At 41.2% G+C, this 22705-nt stretch overlaps 1 protein-coding gene across 1 annotated transcript in view; it reads right to left on the bottom strand.

The window, feature by feature from the left end:
* PRKCH (protein kinase C eta) overlaps positions 1-22343 on the bottom strand; it is a 157028-nt gene extending 134685 nt beyond the window's left edge. Inside the window, exon 1 of the mRNA XM_072761707.1 lies at positions 21608-22343. Within this exon, the coding sequence (XP_072617808.1) occupies positions 21608-21970 (363 nt within the window). The 5' untranslated portion in view covers positions 21971-22343. The remainder of the gene's footprint in view (positions 1-21607) is intronic.
* Between the last annotated feature and the right edge of the window lie 362 nt (positions 22344-22705).

Raw genomic sequence — 22705 nt, 5'->3', positions numbered from 1 at the left:
AGGTTGATCATATTATATGCTAATAAATGAATTGGCTCCACCTTCACCAACCTTCTGCTCGAATTAATTACTAGGTTAGCCTTTAAAAGGGCACTCCCCCTCCATTCATTTGGGGAATATATATAATAGTGAAAGGGAATAGAAGGGATGGGAGAAGAAATGGGTAGGAAATATCAGAAAGGGAGACAGAACATAAAGACTCCTAACTCTGGGAAACGAACTAGGGGTGGCGGAAGGGGAGGAGGGCGGGGGGTGGGGGTGAATGGGTGACAGGCACTGAGGGAGGCACTTGACAGGATGAGCACTGGGTGTTATTCTGTATGTTGGCAAATTGAACACCAATAAAAAATAAATTTATTATTAAAAAAGGGCACTCCCTTCACCTGCAAATGAGTTTGGTACTCATGCTCAGAGCAGAACTGGACATCTAGACTGCACTCTGCCCCTCCCGTGAGATCTACTACAGAGGCAGGCCACCAAGCCTAGGACCTCACAGGGTCACCCCCACAAAAGCTTCAACGGTCACAATAACTTTGACCGCCTCCAGGGGAAAGAGGAGAGCCTTTTCTCACCCCTCACCTCAAGGCATCCAACTCAACCATTCATTCAGCACCTACCAGTGCCCATGCACTGAGGTTAAATGAGAACAGACCAAGAAAAGGCCCTGCCCTGATGACATATGTTCCGGCCACTGGTATGAACCAGGTACAGCTTGCTTTTAAAAATCACATATTGTCAGCCCCACTTAAAATGAGCCACACAGACAAAAATTCTCTGGGGGACAATACAAATCTCCAAGGGGGCTATGAAGAAAGATATTTGTACCACCTTTAAACCCAGTTAATGCTGACTTACCCTAAAGACTGAACTCGATTATCACCTCCTCCAGAAAGTCCTTCCTGAATTCCCAGGTTTGCAATCTCCTAACATTCATTTCTATTCCTGCACGTATCTCTATTCCTGAACTCAACTACTCTCTGATAAAACAGTGGGCTTGTGCTGTCTCCCCCCCTACAGGGTGAGCAACTTGAACCGTGCATATCCCGCACCTAACACGGTCTATGGCCATAACAGATGCTCAGTGAATGCTGTCAGCTGACACGTGGAAGTGTGTAGGTATGTGCATAGGCATGTTCAGGCCTGTTTGTGGGTGTGCAGTTACAAGGAGAGTGACATATTTTTTCTATAGAACCTCCTTATTCCCTCCTATCTTTTCTAGTGTTATATAACAAATCCTCTGGGCAAATTATGAAGGAATACCTGCCCTCCTCCCCCAATATGTACTGAAAATGAAAGGAATTTGGCAAGAGCAGAAGCAAGAAAACCTAACTTCCTCATCTGTACCTGGATCATGAACTGGAGACAAGGAAAGGTGGGAAATGGAATGGGGGAAGTAGGCAAGGCCAGACTCCTGGGAATCTTCCCAAGAAGCCTAAACTTTATGGGCAATAGGAAGCCTTTAAAAGATTTCTAGCAGGAGAGAGGTTAGGCTTGAACTTTAGACAGCTCATTCAAGCAGCTCTGTGGAAGATGGGTTTGAGGGAGTAAGGTTTGACTCATGGGGACCAGTTCCAGAGCTACTGCAATCATCCATCTATAGGACAAGGGCCCAAACAGGTGTGGTGCTGGTGGAAAAGAAGAACTTGATTCAAGAAGTATTTAGCAAGCCAATTTAACTTGGTAATGGACTGATATGGAGAAACAGGTGAAAGAGAGAAAAAAATCGACAATGACGCTTAGGTGATTGAACAATGGTGAGACTAGTTCTAAGAAAATGGCCAGAGGAGCAAGTTAAAGGGAAAGATGGAGTATTTAATTGTGGACAGTGTTGACCAAGAGATGCCTGTTGGATGTCCAAGTTGGTCTTCCCAGCAAGCATCTTAGATGTGAGACTTTGGACCTGTTCTGGCACCTCCCTAAGCCACAGGTTCCCCCAGAGGGAATGCAGCTACCTGGTACCTGTTCATGCATCATGGGCTGTCATGAGGATCAAAGGAGACAGAGTATTAAAGTCCTTTGCTCTGAGCTGCCCCAGACCTAGAAACAGAATCAGACTCAAGGACAAAGATGGGAGAGGGAGCATTGGAAGGCTTTGGCTTATGCACAGTATGGTAAAGACTGTGAACGCAGAGATCATTTGGAGGAAGATAGCAATGTAAGGACAAAACCCCAGGTAACACCAATATCTAAGTCTCAAAGAGAAATAGTAGCCAGTAAGAATGACACAGTCATTCCTGGGTTTTGCTAGAGTGGTATCCATGCTAATTGAGAAGAGAAGGGGAGACACTGAGTCCCATTTCCAAATGGAAGCAAGCCAGGCCAGGAGACAGCTGTGTGGCTCACCCTGTCAGAGTTGGGAAGGCTGAGTGTTTAGAGAGATCTGGGCCTTTTTCTAAAGGGAAGGTGTCAGGAAGGAGAGAATGAAGGTATGGGAAAGGGAACCCCTGACCCAGAGAGGACCCCAACAAGGCAGGCAGACAGCCAGGCCTTACCAGCAACTCACCTCACCCCAAGCCTGCCTACAGCAGGAAAACAGGGCCACAAGGGGACATGCCACAGATGGGAGTGGGCGTTCATGCCATCAGCTTCAGTTTTCTTGGGACATGGGTGCACTTGCCTACAGAGAATGACCTGGGTGCTGGGAAACAAGCTCTCTCTGATTATAATGGACTCTAACCTGAGCTCTTCCAAACAATGGCCTGAGAAGACAAGTAAGGAATCAAGAGTCTGGCTAAGAGTAAGAGGGGGTAGCTTCAGGAGAGTGGGCACACCACATTTTTTATTCTGCCAATTCTCTTGGTCAGTTTCTTCCTTTTCATGTGAGCTTTGCTGAAGCAGAACCATCACTAAGTAATTTGACTTCAAAATCTTAATGGAAATAATATTAATGGAAAGACTCATTTAATATCTTGACAGGAGCAATTTCAGAATCATTATTTTTCCTGTTTTAAAACAAAACCCTACATACACAGGTTCGATAGGATCAAGTCACAGCAGAAGGAGTCGGCAATGAGCCACAAGAAATTCGGGTCAGAGAGAACAAATGCACATCAGAATCATAGTGGAGCAGCTTCAGGAGTCCCTTATTTGTTTTGTCAGAACAGGATATTTAAGAGAAAGAAGCTTAATAGGCAGCTATCACTTCAAGGTCACAACCATGATCTGGTTTTTGCTCCCTGCTAGTGTCCTGTTCTCACCAAGGGCGGGCGGTCACTGATATACCCCTGACCTCTGCGTACCAGCAGATGATCGAAGTCTGTCAGGGTTTTCCTGTTTTGAACACCATCTCTTATCATCTAAACAAAAGTTAACATTTTATTTGGGGAACCTGGGATTCAGCTAGTCCTTTCACACACCTTTTAACTTCTTTAAATAACAAATGGAATAAAAATCAGGCCGGCACATTCACTCTAAACTACTCACACACACCCCACCCGAGGCTGAGGCTGCTCTTAAAAGGCTTCTCTCTCTCTCTCTCTCTCTCTCTCTCTCTCTCATACACACACACACACACACACACACACACACACACACACACACAAAGTGTTAATGTCTTATCTGAGATAGGAATGTTTTAAAGACAAAATCTTTTAGCAAAAGCGGATGACAATGTTTAAATCCTGAATCAGACTCAAGCCATGAAAACAATGAGGCATTTCTTCATTCTACAAATGTTTCCTTAAATCCCTATCTCAGGCAGGGCACTTGGCCAGGCACTATGGGGGCCGGCTGAGGGTCCCCGAGAAAGGTGTTCACATAGTGATACTGTCCGACTCAAAGTAGCAGGTCAGGTGGAAGCGAGGGCAGACACCCACGAACACATACTCACTCACCCGCAGACATTTGTGACAGTGTTGCCCTAGCAAATCAATACAACCACAACCCAAGTACAGGATGTGCATGACAAGACTGCGAGGAGCCCCAGCAGGGAGGCTCAAAAACAATATATTTTCTGCACAGCCAAAGAGCTATGGCTTCTGAATACCCAAAACCAAGGCTGTGCTAAAATATCAGTGCACATACTGTTGGGCGTTACTATGGAGCGAATGAAACTTGTGTTCTGAAAAATTAAATGTATACGTTTCAGAAATCTCAAAATCAACTGTGAAAGATCCAGGACCCAAAACAAGTAGCCATTCAACAGCTAAAACTGGACAAAAATCACCTTCAAAATGAGTCAGTGCAGCAGAGAGGGACTTCATATTTTTCTGCAAACCAAATCAAAATCGTCGGTGCCCTTGATTTCATCCATAAATCCCAAAATTCAAATGATGCACTTTTAAATTATAGTTTCTCTCCTTGAAAGCATGCAAGAACAATTTACATCCAATGACTAGCATTATATGTTCAAACTTAAATCAAGGAAACATCTTTTAATGCCAACTGAAAGAGGCTATTTACCATCATTTCCCTTAACTGCAGTAATAAAAGCGCTCACTTCAGTTTTTGAAAGGGCTCCTTCACTCCTTTACAACTTCCTCCTGATTTGTTATTCACACTAACTCAGAATCTTCTATCTGTCCAATATCAAATGAGCAAATCAACAAACTCAATTTCAAGGCTTTTCACAAACTTCAGCCAACACTGTACCTAAAGTATTTCTAGCTTCATTTCCCCCATATTCCTCATAAGATCTTTCACAGTGGACATATGTACAAAATTTACTACAAATTCCTAGGATTCCAGGGTGGAGAAACCATCTCCTCTTCCACCAGGAACCATCCTATTAATTTACACTCCAGAATCTTAAATTAGAAGCAAGAACAGTAAGAAGGGTGAACTTAGGGGCACCTGAGTGGCTCAGTGGGTTAAGCATGTGCCCTTACCTCAGGTCATAACCTCAGAGTCCTGGGACTGAGCCCCTGCTTAGTGGGGAATCTGCTTCTCTCTCTCCCTCTGCTGCTCCCCCAGCTTGTGCGTACACACACACACACACACACACACTCTCTCTCTCTCTGTCAAATAAATACAATCTTTATGAAAAAAGAAGAAAAATAAAAGACTAGACTCAAAATTCACTTCTAAATTCTCAAAAATCTAAATATTAAACTCAAATTTCTCTAAAATTAAAAACTCTAAAATTTCTATGTAAATCAGTGTCTTATTGTTTTCAGAGTTAATTTCAGAAAAAGCTGGGACCATGACTTCATATGTAAGCACTGGTGGGAGTGGCAGTTCTGGGGACATGGATGATAATTTTCTGTTAGTACTATGTGTCTCACGTGCTGTGCTCTATAGCTTACCTAAGTCCTCACCATATTCTCACATAAGCCTGTAAGGCAGCTACTATGTTATGATGAGAAACCTGGGGCTCAGAGAGCTTCAGTGGCCCCTGCTAATGAGAGACAGAACTAAGTGCTGAACCCCAACCTGGCTGACACCCAATCATCACACTATGATGCACTGATAATTATGGTAGTTGTCCAATAAATATTCCTCAAAGCCTGTACTTTGTACTATTACTCTATAATTGTAGATTCTGCATCCTAATTTATGTGGCTTAGACAAATAGTAATGCTTTTTTTTACATTAAACACATACCAAATGGATATTGGATGGGAGGTCAGAAATGTTCCAGAGGCCAAGGAGATGCCAAGATAGACATCATTCAAAATTCCTCAGATAAGTAAAATTCTCCAGAGTTAATTCACAAAATTAGTCAATAAATAGGCTTTCAGTAGTTAAGAACCAACTGTATCTAGTTATTCAGACATTTTGAGATTTTAGTTCTTTTATGATGTCTGGCACCACGTTTATTAATTCTCATCCACAAGTTTATAGTTTTGTAAAAATAAAATAAAAACACCTAGAGGCCTTATCAATTATATCATCACAGTATAATTATCCTATCCTTCAAATAATTGAAACTTTCCATTAGTATGTAGGAGTCTACAAAAAATATATCATTCAATAATTTGAAAATATGGAATTATCAGAATCTTAGTTTTCTTTCTCCTTTAGAAAATATGGTGCTGCAAAATGTAGAATAAGTGGATGATTCTGTGTCACCTGAGGAACACCATGACTATACCCTACCCTATCCCCAGAAAACTTAAATCACTACCCCTCACTGTCTCAAATACAACCATCTGAATGTCTTTCTTTGGCCAATATGGTTATTTTCAGAAAGCTCTTGTTAAAATCTGAATATCTTTGGGAAATTAAAAATAACTAAAGCTACAAAAAAAATTTTTTTTAAGTAACCAAAGCTACCATCTCTTGAGGGGCAACTTTGTGCTGGGCACTTTTGATGTATTACATCTCATCTTCACACCAATCCTAAAGGTAGCTAACATTAACACCATTTTCCAGAAGAGAAAATTGTTGGAGATGGAGGACTTGCTCACTATAGCAGAGCCGGAGTAATGCACTTAACTGGTAACACCAAGCCTACCCTCTTTCCATTACCTTCTTTTTGTTCCTACACATGTTAAACTTGATTCTACCTTTGGGCCTTCATCTTAGCCAGTTCCTCTGCCCAGGATTCTCTTTCTCTAAAGTTCATATAGCTGGGTGCTTATCACTCAGGTCACAACCAAAATGTCCCCTTTCCGTGAGCCTATCTCTGTCCATTCCACGTAAAGCAGTCACCTTATCACTATCCACCACATCACCCTGTTTTAGTTCTCCTAACCACCATTTATTATTTTCATAATCACCTATTTGCCTGTTTGTTATCCACCTCTCCACACTAGGGTGGAAGCTCTGTGAGGACCAAGATTCCGTGTGTTCTCTGTCCTATCTATAACATTTAGAATAGAGCTGGGTACAACACAGCAGGCATTCAGTAAAGATCTATGAATGGTGAAATGACTTTTCTGATGCCTCCACTGCACAGTGATGGTGTCAGAGAAGAATCTGGATTCAAGTCCACAGAGCTGGATTCTAACTTCACTTCTAGCCAGCTAGGGGGCTGCTCTCTGGACAACCTCCACTCAACTCAATTTTTACCATCATCAGGTAGTTTCCCATGGCGTCAGTGAGAGGGGCTGAAACTCAAGAGAAGATAGGAGAATCTTGTTGGGTCAAAGGGACCCAGAGCATAGGAGACCAGGGGTCACGAGACAAGAGGAGCAGACAAGCATCACTGATTCCATCGTCTTATCTTAAACTAACACAATGGTTCACCATAATGCCCAGTATAGCTCAAAAAGACGGTAAATGTTTTAAGTATACAGCTAAATCCTATCTCTTTTTACAGGCAAAAAGTTGATATTAACAAAAGATACAAGCCAAAGTCAAACTGTCCCAGTTTTTTAGTTTTTTTTTTTTTTAACTTTTCATCTACTGCAAACCTCAAAGAAACCTCTTCAAAAATAGAGGCTTTTGAAAATACCTAAATAACACAACCAAATAAGTCTTAAAATGGGTCATCATCTAGTATACTTCACCAGGAGCCAGAAGTGAGAATACATTTTTTAAGCAAGTATTTTTCTCTATAATTTATAGCTCTTTTTTTTCAACTAGTTAATTGTCTGCTATAATTAGTTGAAATGAAAATGCCCTCAAATACAGGGGAAAATATTAGAATCAGGCCCTGGGAATTAGAAATTAATGAAAGTCTTATTCTTTTTATACCTTTCAACTGGGGTTTTCTTAACCTGAAGCTCTGTGTCCACCATCGGGCTTTGGGAGCCACTAATCTGCTGACAATGACCCCAACACATTGTTGATATGCATATATATGCATTTTTCTAGAAACAGGGTTCATAGCTTTCATCATCACTAAAAGGATTCAGGGCTCAAAAATGGTTTCAGAAGCACTGCTTCCGCTAAGAATCTGTTCTGAACTCTTCCATACTATAATAGAACAACAATAAAATATGATAAAGCACTTAAGAGGTCTGCAGCTCACAAATTAATAAATGTATTCTACTTGGGGAATTATGCTAATATACTTAAGACCTTTGTGTACTCTTCCAAAAATAATTTCAGAGCTTAAAACAAAACTGAGCATCAGCAGAATAGTCTCCAGAAGATATTTCAGAAGAGAGCAAAACTTTCATTGTCCAATGGAACCAGATCTAGAACCACATAACTCTGATTCTGGAAGGGGCCATGGAGAGGGGCCCTGAGACATCACAGACTAGAATACCAAAGCCTCATGTAAGGACAGAGGCACATCATCATATCTAAGTGCCATGAGAAAGATATAGAAACAGTGCTGTGCAAGTACAAGGGATAAATATGACTTAGAAATGAAAATGCAGCTTTGGGGTTTTAGTTTAAGCACTTAAAGAACAGGGGAGTAGATCTAAAACATGCTCACACAGGCCCCGTCTGATTTATTTTATTAATTACAAGGGGCTCATGTTAGTATCCTCTGGCAAATTTCTTAAATTTTTTGTTTGTTTACTTAACCAGAAGCACAAACTAAACCTTTGAAGCATTCCTCTCCCTATAAGGTGCAAGGGCAAAGCTTATATAAAACTGAACAAATGCTCCAAAAGACAGCACTTAATAAAAGCACTGTTGATGAGTCCTCTATTAATTGGTCCTTCTACTAAAAACTCCTATGTGCTTTGATAATCACTGCTGTATATATCAAAATACATCAAAATAAAAAGCTTGATAAAAATCTCTCTGGATAATACCATGATTCTCAACAAAAATCTCCCATCTCATAAAGTTCTTTGACATAGCACTTAAACACTACAATAGCCAATACCCTTGGGCTCATTCCTCCATCTAATTAAAACGTCTGTTCTACAAGTGATTTATAGTATTTGTCATCACCTAAGGTGAATATATAAACTGGTGGCTACAGACATGTTGTGACTACAAAGCATTAATTACCATGTTAGTAAGAATGGCTTCTAGCTAAAGCTCAAACAGTGGGATTCTCAGTCTCTCTCTGACAACAGGGATGTAAGTTATAACCATCCCATAGGACAAGGAGCCCATTACTGTAAATCAAGAAATATAGCTGATGTGGCTTGAAATGAGGACCCACTATAATTCCTTAAGGCTGATTCTAAACCAAGGAAATAACACCAACATCACTATCAGCACTAAAAGCCATTAAGACGTGAGCTAAACCTTCTTCAAGTCCGAGCAATTTAGATTTGGACCAATTCTTAGGAGTTACTAACTTTAACAAGACATAATTCAGCTTGACTGCTTAAAACCAATCAAAAAACCAAAAAAACAAAAACAAAAACAAAAAAACCACCAATCACTCCAAAAGAAATGATGCAACTGCCTAACACATGGAAGCAGAGGCTGTATAGGCAGAAGGGTCCTTAGAGATATTCTAGTGTAACCCCTTCATGATCTAAACCAGGAAAATGAGACCCTGACACACAGAGGCTTGCCTAAGGTCACAGCTGATAGACAGCAAAGCCACAACCAGAAACCAGCTCTCCTGACTCCCATTATAGCACAGCACTTATATATTGCTGAAAATTGTATAATGAAATACAAGAGATTCTTTTTTTATTGGGAAGTTAATCTAATACTGATTTGTAGTCAAAATTAACTTCTCATAGGGGCACCTGGCTGGCTCAGTCAGAAGAGCGTTTGACTCTTGATCTCAGGGTTGTGAGTTCAAGCTTCATACGGGGTGTAGAGATTACTTAAATATTTTTTTTATAAAGTTAACTCCTCATATATTTACTAATAAGCCAGCTTCCTCTAAAATTTTAGGACACGGGACACCTGGGTGGCTCAGTGGTTGAGTGTCTGCCTTTGGCTCAGGGCATATCCTGGGATCTGGGATCGAGTCTCACATTGGGCTCCCTGTGATAAGTCTGCTTCTCCCTCTGCCTATGTCTCTACCTATCTCTCTCTGTGTGTCTCTCGTGAATAAATAAATCTTTAAAAAAATAAATAAAATTTTAGGACACAAATATATACATGTAAATAAATACCTAAATAAATATATATCGGGATCCCTGGGTGGCGCAGCGGTTTGGCGCCTGCCTTTGGCCCAGGGCGCGATCCTGGAGACCCGGGATCGAGTCCCACGTCAGGCTCCCGGTGCATGGAGCCTGCTTCTCCCTCTGCCTGTGTCTCTGCCTCTCTCTCTCTCTGTGACTATCATAAATAAATTAAAAAAAATTAAAAAAATAAATATATATCTAATTTAATGTATTTCTGAATAAATTATTACATATCTAAATAAATCTAAGTAAATATACCTATATCTTCATGTTAAAAGTGCAAGTGTCATACATTATGTGAGCTAAGGCAATAGTAATGCTTTGGCTGTAGCTTTTGATTCCACATTCTTAAACTACAGTAGATGTCAAAAACTCAAAAACCTCCAGAACCAAGTAGGTAATAAGTAAAGACAGCCAGTTTGTTACAGGGAGTGGTAGGGCCTGGCTAACAGGAGTACCATAGAAATAAATACGGTCAGATTCAACATGAAAAACATCTCTGTCAAATGAATTCATCTGCAGGCTGTCCATGGGCCTAAGACCTGCCAGGTTTTTTGTTGTTGTTCTGAACTAGATAATCCTCCTGCTTCAACATCTATGATTCTTTTATGATCTGTATAAAGCTTAAGGTATTTACTGGTTCAAACAGGGTGTTACTGTGTTCTGCCTTTGGGAGTCAAATGTTCTTTCAGGTCAGGTCATCTGTTCATAGACATCATAACTTAGTCACTTTCCAAAGATGGAAACACTTCTAATGGGTCAGGAACATACACCTTTCAAAAGGGCACCTGTGATGTCTCCCTGGGAAAGCATTACCAGGTCAAAAATCTCTTTTCTTCTTTTGAGGAATGATATATCACAGTCGTTTATTAAAGCAGGCCTGTGGCTCTCTATACTAGGGCTTTAAAAATCAGCTATCTTCCCTCCAGAAAAATGTTTCCAATCTCCTCCAACCAGGTGCTCAAAGCATCTTAGTACTTCTTTCCTGTAATTTCCTGGTTGCTGGTTTTCTCCCCCAATCTCCTTCCCTCCATGAAACTCCAGGGCCTATGAAGGAAGAGGCTATGTCTGTCTTATTCACTTGCCTCTCCAGGGTAGATAGAGCACAGTGCCCAGTACATAGGATATGTTCAATGGTGGATGAGGGTTCACCTAGGGCTTGGCATTTCATGCAGACACACTTTTTACAGACACATGTAATTGTGTTAGAGTAGCTACTCCAGGAGCAGAAGAAATATAAATCCTAGTTAATCATCCATACTATTACACACTGAACTCCCTCTAACCAATATCACATACTTTCATGAGAGCCCAATCCCATATATCCACTCTTTCAGGATGAGGGTTGAGGGAGGTGGGCAATGGAGATCTCAGGATACTGAGGGAATACTACAGAGGAGGATCCAGACTTGGGATGTCAGGAAAAGTTTTCTGGGCAAGTGATGTCTATAGTGAGACCTGAGGCACAGAGGTGGCCCTCGAGGATGAAAGATGTGACTGGAACAGAGTTGGGTTGAGGAGAGTTGAGCAATAGGCTCAAGAGGAAACCAGGATCCAGATCATGGAGAACTTTCTATACCATCTTAAAGATGTGTGCTTTTTCCAAGAGTAAGGGGAAACAACTGAAGGTATTAAGGAATGACTGTCAGCTTGGCAACTGAGAAAACTGATTTTGGATACAGCAATGTTAACAGTGGAAAAGAGTGCTCAAGGCACTGAGTTCCTACTCAGGCCTCAATTTAATCATATTCTAATAAGACAGAGATAAGCAGTTAACACAAAAGCAGAACCTGATCTATTCAGGTTCTCGTCCTTCTATTTCAAAAGACAGAAAAGAGACTGCAGATGGTTAAGCATCTAACTCTTGATTTCGGCTCAGGTGGTAATCAAGGGGTTGGGAGATGGAACACACTGTAGGCTCCACACTCAGTAGGGACTCTGCTTGAGATTCTCTCTCCCTCCCCCTTGCCCCTCCCCTCACCACACACCTTTTCTCTCTTTAAAATAAATAAATCCAGGGGGATCCCTGGGTGGCACAGCGGTTTGGCGCCTGCCTTTGGCCCAGGGCACGATCCTGGGGACCCAGGATCGAGTCCCACGTCGGGCTCCCGGTGCATGGAGCCTGCTTCTCCCTCTGCCTGTGTCTCTGCCTCTCTCTCTCTCGCTCTCTGTGTGACTATCATAAAATAAATAAATAAATAAATAAATAAATAAATAAATAAATAAATAAATAAAAATAAATCCAATAAAAAAAGAGAGACTGCAAGAAATCCAAGGCACTTCTCTTATTCTAAGTAAATGCTACCTTTCTCATAAAAATGTGCTGTACTTTTACTATTGTAATTAATCATCATTTGAACACCTGCTAGATACCAAAAGTGTTACATAAGATGAAATGATTCACAGTCTGCCCACCAACCTCATTAACTCTCCAAGGTTGAATGCTTATGTCTTGCCTCGGCCCCAAATTTAACATGCTGGGCTCACAAATTACCAGTGAAAGAAATTACAACCTATTAGCAGGCTTAAAAATCACAGTCCTTTAAGCGGAAGCAAAAACAAGGAATTTTTTCATCCACAGAGTTTTCAATCCATTATCATACTCAAAGGACATAAAAATCCTGCCCAATCTATAAAATACATATTGATACATCATTAATTGATTTTTAAAAGGCGCACTGTAATAATTGGTCACTCCCCAATGATTTCTTTTAGAAAGATGAATTAAATGTTTACAGAGGTTCCCAAAGTACTTACACTCTACTTGCTCCAAAATCACATTTAAGAAATTCATTTTTTTTTTTTACAAATATTTAGTGCCTACCCATACTGGACACCACTTCAGGTGGTAGGATTAGAACCGTGAATAAGAGAGGAGGAGCCTCTGCTCTCATGGTGTTTATACTTGAAAGGAGGAAGGTATAAGTAAATTGACAAAATGATCTCAGAGAATGACGAGAGCAATGAAGGATGACAAGATAATAACGTGGTCAGGAAAATGCTCTCTGTAGCGGGGGATCTTCTGAGCCACAACCTGCGTAATGAGAAACAGCCAGCCCCACTACAGCAAAATTCTGACAATGAAACTGAAGACACAGGATCTCCAATCCAATTCCTGTACCACTGGAATAAACCTCCCTAGAGATGCTAAAATATGTCTTTCCCTTCAACACTGTCAGTCAATGTTGGACACTCCTGGCCATTTGGCTCAGAAAGAAAGAAATGTTAGAATAAATAATCACACTGCAAAGTACAAAAGACAATGGAACTCTAGATAATGAATCTGGAAGAATTTAAATGGCTATCAATTCACGCATCTGGGTCCAGGAATCAGGAAAAAAGGCAATTGACAATTGTCCGGTGGTAACCTGGCCACTTTACCTGACAAGACTACCAAAAAGACTACCAAAAAGGTAACCTGGCCGCTTCACCTGACAAGACTACCAAAAACTTCACTGAGAAGTTCAGAGAAAGCAGTCTTCCAATGCTGCAGGGAACATAATGTCTTCAGGAGGGGTGAAGGAGGAAAACAGCCTGAGATCCCGCCAAACAGGTCCTTCCTTCCTGAAGGGGTGCCAAGGTCTTTCCATGACGCAGCCTCCAGCTCCTCCTGCCTCCCCCCATTTCCCCATGTTCTGCATTAAGTTTAGAAGTTAGTCCCCATTTGGACATATAGCAAATAAAAAGAAAATACATGAAAGAAGGAAAGTTTTAATGTGGGAATATTTTTGGTTTTCAGAAATCCAAGAAATTATGCAAAATCAACCAGTTCTAAAAGAAACAGAAAGAGAAATCTAGAGTGACAATTTAGAAAATGAGACTGTCCCAAAAATCAGAAACTATAATGAATTTTTTTATGGTCTTACCCTCATAAATATTTTCTATCCTAAGAGGCAGTGTAGATTTCAAGAGTCAGCCTTGGCTTAAACCTAATTCAGTCACTCACTTAACATCTTCTTTGGTAAAATCCTCACTGTTCTTTCCCCTACAGCTTTATTAACATATAACTGTCATACAATAACATGCACATACTTAAAAGTGTACTATTTGATAGCTTGGGTGTAAGTAAATAACTCTGAAACTATCACCACCATCAAAATAATAAATATAGTCATCTCCCTCAAAAGCTTCCTTGTGCTTCCTTTGTAATCCATTCCCTCCCACACCTCCATCTTCCATTCCCAAGCAACCACTGGTCTGCTTCCAATCACTACAAACTCGTTTTCATTTTCTAGAATTCTGCATGAATGTTATCATATGGTATGCACTCCTATTTGTCTGGCATCTTTCACTCAATATAAATTGGGTTGAGATTTGTCCATGTTGCACGTACAAATACTTCATCACTTTTTATTAGTATTAAGTAGTATTCTATAGTATGGGTACACAATTCATTAATCACTCATCTGTTCAACAGACACATGAAAAGATTCTAACATCACTAATCATGAGGTAAATGCAAATCAAAACCACAATGAGGCATCTATCACCTTACACCAGTCAGAATGTTTATTATCAAAAAGACAAGAAATAACAAGTATTGAGGGTGTGAAGAAAAGGGTACCCTCATACACTGGTGGTGGGGATATAAATTGGTGCAGCCACTGTGGGAAACAGTATGGAGGTTCCGTAAAGAATTAAAAAGAGAAATACCATACAATCCAGTAATTCCACCACTGAGTGAGTACCCCCCAAAATGAAAATACAGAAAGATACAGGCACTCCTATGTTCACTGCAGCATTATTTACAATAGCCAAGATATGGAAGCAACCTGAGTCCACTGATAAAGAAGTGGTCTGTAAACACACACACACAATGGAATACCTTGCCATTTGCAACAACATAGATAGACCTAGAGGATATTATGCTAAGTGAAATAAGTCAGACCAAGAAAAATACCATATGATTTCACTTATATATGCAATCAAAAAACAAAACAACAAACATACAAACAAAACTAGACTCATAAATATAGAGAACTGGTGGTTGCCAGAAGGGAGGGGGCTGCGGGGATGGGCAAAATAGGTGAAGAGAATTAAGGGTACAAACTTCTAGTTATAAAATAAAGTCATGGGGAACAAAAGTACAGCATAGAGAGTATAATAATATTATAATATCATATGATGACAGACGGTAAGTGTACTTATCATGGTGAACATTACATAATGTACAGAATTATCAAATCACTATGTTGTAACCTGAAACTAACATTGTATGTCAACTATATTTCAATAAAATTTTTTTTAATTCAACTGTTGACCAACATTTGAGTAGTTTCTAGTTTTATTACAAATAAAGCAGCTATGGACATCCAAATCTAAGTCTTTGTACAAAAGAGTTTCATTTCTGTTGGTAAATACTTAAGGGTAACTAGTTCACATGGTGGGTATATGTTTAACATTCCAAGAAACTATCAAACTGTTCTCCAATGTGACTATACCATGTTATATTCCTCACAGTGTGTATGAGAGTTCCAGTTGCTCCTTTTCCTCACTAACATTTGATATGGTTGATCTTTTTAATTTAGCCTTTCCAATGAATTTTTGTTTTAATTTGCATTTCCTTGATGACTAATGATTTTGAGCATCTTTTCATGAGCTATTTTCCATTGAAAATATACAAATCTGGTCCCATTTTTAAATCGGTATTATTCTCAAATTAAGAGGTTTTTTAATAAGTTCATGTTACAAGCCTGTTGTCTGACTTAATGTTGAGAATATTTCCTCCCAATCTATGACTTGATTTTTCATTTTCTTAAGTCTTTTGAAGAGAAACAATTCCTTTAATAAAGTTTGATTTTTTAATAGTTGGTGCTTTCTGTGTCCTATCTAAATAATATTTGCTGAACCCAATGTCACTACTGTTTTCTTCTGTGTTCTTATATAAGTTTTACAGTTAAACTTGTCTGCTGAGATCTATGATCTATTTTAGGCTAGTTTTTGTGTATGTTTTAAGGGTCAATGCTCATATTTCTGCATTTCGCTATTTAATTGTTCAAGTACTACTTCTGAAAAGATTATTTCCCCATCAAGTTGCCTTTGCCTTGGTATCTCTGTCAAAAAAAAAAAAATCACCCAGTCATACACATATAGATCTATTTCTAGATTCTCTTCCATTCCACTGATCTAAAGAACTCTCTTTACTGCAATATCACATTATCTTGACTATGGTAGCATTTTTAAAAGTCTTAAAATCAGAGAGTATATGTCTTTCAATTTGTTATTTTTCAAAATTACTATTAAATAAGTCTAGTCTTTTCCATGTCCTATATAAGTTTTAGAATCGGTTTATCAATTTCTACAACAAAGTTTGCTGAGATTTTGAGTAGGATTGCAATAAATCTATTGAACAATTGGGGTCGTAACAATATTGAATCTTCCCATTCACGAATACAATATCTCTCTCCATTTATTTATTTCAGAAATATTTTGTCATTTTTCAGTGAACAAGTTTTGCATCTCTTTAATCAAATTTACACTATTTCAGATATTTTTATGCTCTTATAAATGGTATTTTTTTCTACTTCAGTCCACTATTAGTACATAGAAATACAATTGACTTTTGTATATTAGTTTAGATCCTGCAACCTAGGAAAATTCACTTGTTAGATCTAGTAGCCCTTTTATAAATGTCTTAGAATTTTCTACAATCATACAGAAGTAAAATACATGGCCAATCTGTGATGCTTATGCAGAACTGTTTAAAAACACCTCTTAAAAGAGGTTTTTAAGAATTCTTGGAAAGATTCATTCACCATAGTGTGACTTCAGTGAGTGGAGCTTATATTTACTCAGTAATACTGGCTGCAAACACAGTTTTACTTCTTCCTTTGTAATCTTTATGTATTTTTTAAACTGCCTAAAGCACTGAATGGGACCTCCAACACACTGTTGAATAGAAGTGACAAAACAGACGTCCTTGCCACTTCTGATCTTAGGGGAGTATCATTCATTTTTTCACCATTAAGATGCTCCCTACAGGTTTTTCACAGATGTCTTTCATTAGGCTGAGTAAGTTCCATTCTATTACTAATTTGTTGAGGGTTTTTATCATAAATGGATATTTAATTTTGTCAAATACTTTTTCTATTCTTATATGATCATACTAATCTCTTTTATTCTATTAATATGAAGAATTGCACTGATTGATTTTTAAATGTTTAACCAATCTTGCATCCTGGTTATAAACCCCATTTGGTCATAATGTACTCCCCACCTGCTATCTTGGTGAATTAAAATTTGCTAAAATTTAAGAATTTTTCTATCTATGTTCACAAGGGGCATTGGTCTGTAGTTTTATTTTCTTGTAATGTTTTCATCAGGTTTTGGCATATTGTCATGGAATGAGTTGGGATGTGTTTCCTTCTCTATTTTCTGTAATAGGTTGTATAGAGTTGGCACTATTTATTTCTTAAATATATTTATGACAGAATTCCAGTAAATCCATCTTGAGACTTCAAGTCTCCATTGTGGAAAGTTAAATTTAAATACTTAATAAAGCTATTAAAATTATTTGAATAAGTATAGGTAGTTCGAATCTTTCAAGAAATTTATTTCATCTAAATTGTGGAATTGAGGGGGCCGGCTGACGGTAATAGAGCTGAGTGGCTGTTCACAGAGCAAGTGAAGATGAATGCCAGAGGACTTGGATCTCAGCTGAAGGAAAGTATTCCAGTTACTGAACTTTCAGCAAGTGGACCTTTTGAACAGCATGATCTTCTTCGAAAAGGTCTCCCTTGTGTGAAAAATGAACTTTTGCCCAGTCATCCTCCTGAATTGTCAGAAAAAAATTTCCAGCTCAACCAAGATAAAATGAATTTTTCTACACTAAGAAACATCCAGGGTCTGTTTGCTCCACTAAAATTACAAATGGAATTCAAGGCAGTGCAGCATGTTCAGTGTCTTCCATTTCTTCCAAGCTCAAACCTTTCATTGGATATTTTAAGGGGTAATGATGAGACTACTGGATTTGAAGTTTTTTTTTTAATTTTTATTTATTTATGATAGGCACACAGAGAAAGAGAGAGAGAGAGAGGCAGAGACATAGGCAGAGGGAGAAGCAGGCTCCATGCACCGGGAGCCCGATGTGGGATTCGATCCCGGGTCTCCAGGATCGCGCCCTGGGCCAAAGGCAGGTGCCAAACCACTGCGCCACCCAGGGATCCCTGAAGATATTCTTAATGACCCATCACAAAGTGAACTAATGGGATAACCACACTTGATGGTGAAATATAAACTCGGCTTACTGTAATCTGTTGTGCTGTTCATAAAAATAGAGGGGCTGCATGTTGTTTATAGTCGTCTTTTTACTATAATTTGATGTATACAACATTAAAAGTACTGACACATGAAATAAATTGTGGAATTGACATTGAATTATTCATAATATTCTCTTTTTAACGTCTGTAGGATCTATAATCATGTTCTCTCTTTCCTAATACTGTAATTTTGCCTTCTTTTTTTGATCATTCTAGCTTGAGGTTCATTAATTCTATTGTTTTCTCCACCTCCCCCCAGAGAACCAGCTTTTCATTGATGTTTCTCTATTGTTTCTCTTTTCCACATCACGGACTTCCTTCTTTACCATTTCCTTCTTTGCTTATAGCTCAACTTGCTCTTCCTTTTAGCTTCAGGTGGAAACTTAGGTCTTGAGATCTTTTTCTGATTTAACTGTTTCATGCTGTGAATTACTGTTTAAGAACTTCTTTAGCTGTAGCCCACCCACCTCCTTGGGTTTTTATGTAGATTTAACTAAATATATATAGTCAATCAGGAAAGAAATATTTAACTGCCTAGTCCATGTCAGACAGTGTGCTTGGTATCAGGAATATACCACATTAAACTAAGTCCCTTTTCTCATCAAGCTTAGAAGGTAACACTGAAAAAAATGGTACAAAAATCAAAGTTGTCATCTTTTCGATACTTAGAAAGTACGTTAAGCCAGAAGGCATTAACTTTTATTCTAATGATAAATATATTTTCGGTTTTTTGTCTCTCATGAACTAGCAAAAAGTCACTAGGTTTTTTTTTTAAGTTCAGCGATTTATAATTCCAATTGCACCACATCAATTTATTGTGAAGTAAAATCAAATATTCTACTGGTAAATGTCTGAATATACTACACACTTCAAAATACTAAAAAGTATTTCTGTAATTCTAAACGTGTAAACCACTTTTAGATCTATAAAGAATCATTTTTAAAGCAAGCATTCTATACACTTTCAATATTTTCCTAACAAGACTTTTCTTAAAAATTAATGAAATACTCTACTCAATCTATCCTATCCTCAGTTTCAAATTACCCAAAACTTAAAAATACCCAGAACTTTTTACAAAAAACTCTGCTCCTCCCCCCAATCAAATATAAATGAATGGCAAATCACCGGTTTCAAGGTCTTTTAAATGCTGATCTAGCCTACCAAATGTTCACTTTTTCAAAAACATCAACATGTATTATTTAAACATCTCAGTATAATTAATTTGGACAATTGTAGATATAGATATTTAATATACATTTAAATCTTTGTTCATCCAGTGGAACCATAAGCAGCTCTACACACCTCCACCAAGTCAGGTTATCTGGATCTTCCTACAGTATACTTTCAGTCCTAATCTCTTGGTCTTCATTTAGGCCACAGGTTTTCAACTTTGCCTGCACATTTGGAATCACCTGGGAGCTTGAAAGTACTGACATTAGGGTCCCACAGCCAGAGACTCTTAGTTTTTAAAAGCAGAGATTTTCAAAAGCCCCCCCCCCCCGCCCCGCCCCCAACCATGTGATTCAGTGGTGCAGACCAGGGGTAAGAAGGACCAGTCTAGGTTATCTCCAGGAAGTCATGCTTCTAATAGCCACTGGCCATTCTGTACCACCATACTCAGAACTTCTGTTTCCTCCAGAGTTTTCCCCACCTAACTCCTAATCAAACACTAATTCAGTACTTCCATTTGGATTCCTAGGCTCACACCTATTTCTATTTAGAAATTCACAGGATAAAATTGTCTCTAGGGGCACCTAGGTGGCTCAGTCAGTTGGGCATCTGTCTTCAGCTCAGGTCATGATCCTGGAGTACCAGGATAGAGCCCCATATGGGGCTCCCTTCTCAGCAGGGAGTCTGCTTCTCCCTCTGCCCCTCACCCCGTTTGTGCTCTTGCTCGCTCTCAAATAAATAAAATCTTTTTTTTTTAAGATTTTATTTATTTATTCATGAGAGACACAGAGAGAGAGAGAGAGGCACAGGCAGAGGGAGAAGCAGGCTCCAGGCAGGGAGTCGGATGTGGGACTCGATTTTGGGTCTCCAGGATCACACCCTGGGCCGAAAGGCGAGCGCCAAACTGCTGAGCCACCAGGGCTACCCAAAATCTTTTCTTTTTTTTTTAAAGTCTCTATTTTAGCCGTTCCTCTCCAATCCACTTCTGAATTTCATTAAATTCAGCTGAAGAAAAATTAACTCAATAGAATTTAAAATGATTAAATAGTCATAGTCATCATGTTTTCTACTTAAAAGATAGTTCTCCAAGCCATCTGTAATTTTACAGAATATATGGTAATATTACCAGTTCCTCAAAGTATACAATAAATATTGAAATAAGTGTTCATTAGTATCCACCTGATTCCACCACGTGTTAATTTCAAATAGGTTTTCAATACTGATTCACATTCTGGACTCAAAACCAACATCCTCCTACTTAAACCATTAAACTCCAGAGTCTTCAAACAGCCCACTCCACTTTGCCAAACCAGACCACTTCATTATAATTATCATTTCATCATGTAAAAGTGGAAAGGAGAACACCTGTATCACAAAGCCAGTACAGGGAATAAGGAGTGAAAGCATTTTAGCACTGAGTAGAGTGCTAATAGAAATTTTAATTCATTTGCAGAAATTTTGTCTCATGGGAACTATGTGAAAAGGAGAGGCAAGTAGGTAGTTGCGGGTAAGTACTTGTCAATACACAGAAACACCAGCAGATGAGATGGGGAGAACTGGGGGTGGTCCGCGAACTGAGGAGTTCTGGAAGCTCCCAGACCAATAGTAGCACAAAGGCGCATGCAAGACACACCTCTCAGGCTGTGACAGAACTGAAGTTACTTACAAACACGCGTAAACCTCATCTCCTTGGAAAACTGCTACCCAATACAACTTTGCCAACGTGCGGACCCAGGAACTCAGATCCCTGCCAGTGTAGGTTATGTACCCAGGGGATGTAATGGATCTGCATGCTGAAACACGTGTGCACGTCTGAGCAGCTGAACCAACATGTATCCATAAACATTATGAATAATACTTGCGAGAATGTATGGCTTTCCCCTAAGAAGCGCTTTAAGGGCTTTGCCCAGAGCAAGCCACTTTCACACCACATCTCACTCGCCTTTCCTTTGTATGGATTACCCGCGTGCGGAGACTTGAGGCGCCTTATCCAAAGTCTGAGCGTAGGGGGGTGACCTCCTCCGCCCTGACTTCCCGTTAGCCCAAGCCGCCAGCCCCGAAGGGGACCGTGTCCCGGCCGGCTCCCTGGAGACACACGCGAGCCCCCACACACCCACGGCGGTCGCGTCACCAGGGCCGGGGCCACCCGGGCGAGGACCAGAATCTGGACCGAGTTCCAATTCCTCCGCCGGGGAGCCCGGCTACGGGATGGGGAAGCGGGACCCAGGTGAGTTTTGAAAAGTGGAGGGGACACAGAGAGGCAAGCGGACACAAGCGAGAGCCACCGCGGCCACTCACCCAGCCCTCGAAGGTGTCCGAGGCGCCGGCCGTGCGCAGCAGCTCCTGGAACTGCAGGGTGCAGTTGGCCACGAAGTGGTCATAGCCCAGGGGCGTCTCGTGGAAGACGGCCAGCTCCAGGTGGCCGCCGTCGGTGACGTTGGCGCAGAACTCCTCATTATACGTGGGTTTGTTGGTCTTCTGCTTGGTGCTGGTCTGGCCCACGCGCACCTGGTCCACGCTCACCGTCAGGTAGGGGTCCAGCAGCTGGTAGCCCTTCTTGAAGAGCGAGTGGCGCAGGGACCAGCGGGTGGGCTGCAGCCCCACGGCCTCGCCAATGCGGACCCTCAAGTATCCATTGAACTTCATGCTGCCGGACGTCATGCCGGCGCCACCGGCCCAGCCCCGGGGGGCCCGCCGGCTCGCAGCGGGAGAGCCTGGAGCCCCTGCTCAAGCCAGCCCTCGCGGCAGCCGCCGGAGCGGACGCAGCTCCGGGGAAAAGCAGCGCCCAAGCCCCCCTCCGCTGGTCATTCTGCCTCCCGCGCGGGACCGTCCCCTCCCCTCCTCCCCTCGCCCCCTCCCTCGCGAGGTGGAAAGGAGGGGAGCCCGGAGCCGAGCCCTCCGCGAGCCGGGGCGGCCCGACAGTCCCGGCGGCTCTCTCGGGCGGCTCGCGCCTCCTCCAGAGCCGGGAAGCTCCTCTCCCCGGAGAGCCGGAGCGACCCGTCCGGCCAGCTCCAGCCCCAGGCGGCTCCTGCCCCCGCCTCCTCCCGCTTCTCCTCCTGCCCCCGCCTCCGCGGGCTCACGCTCTCCCCCACCCGGCGAGCTTCAAACCAGGAAGCGGCAGCCGCCGCAGCCCCGGCAGGAGCCTCGCGCCGCCCGGCTCCAAGTTCAGCGGAGCCGGACGCCGGAGTCCCGCGCCTTCCGAGCCCCGGGGGCGGGGCGCCCCTCGGCCGCCCGCTGGCCCGGCGCTGCGCGCGCTCCCCGCGCTCTGCGGGCGAGGGGCTCCCGCAGGTGGCGGCCGGGAAGCCAAGGGCTCGGGGCCTAGCCCAAGCCGGCACCTGAGGCCTGGGAGAAGGTCCGGGGGTGCTGGAAGGCGGAAGGAGGAGGAGCCGCAGCGGG

This window comes from Vulpes vulpes, chromosome 6 (genome assembly GCF_048418805.1).
Source record: "Vulpes vulpes isolate BD-2025 chromosome 6, VulVul3, whole genome shotgun sequence".
NCBI lineage: Eukaryota > Metazoa > Chordata > Mammalia > Carnivora > Canidae > Vulpes > Vulpes vulpes.
Note: the sequence above shows the minus strand (reverse complement) of the source record. Positions and strands in the feature narration are given on the sequence as shown.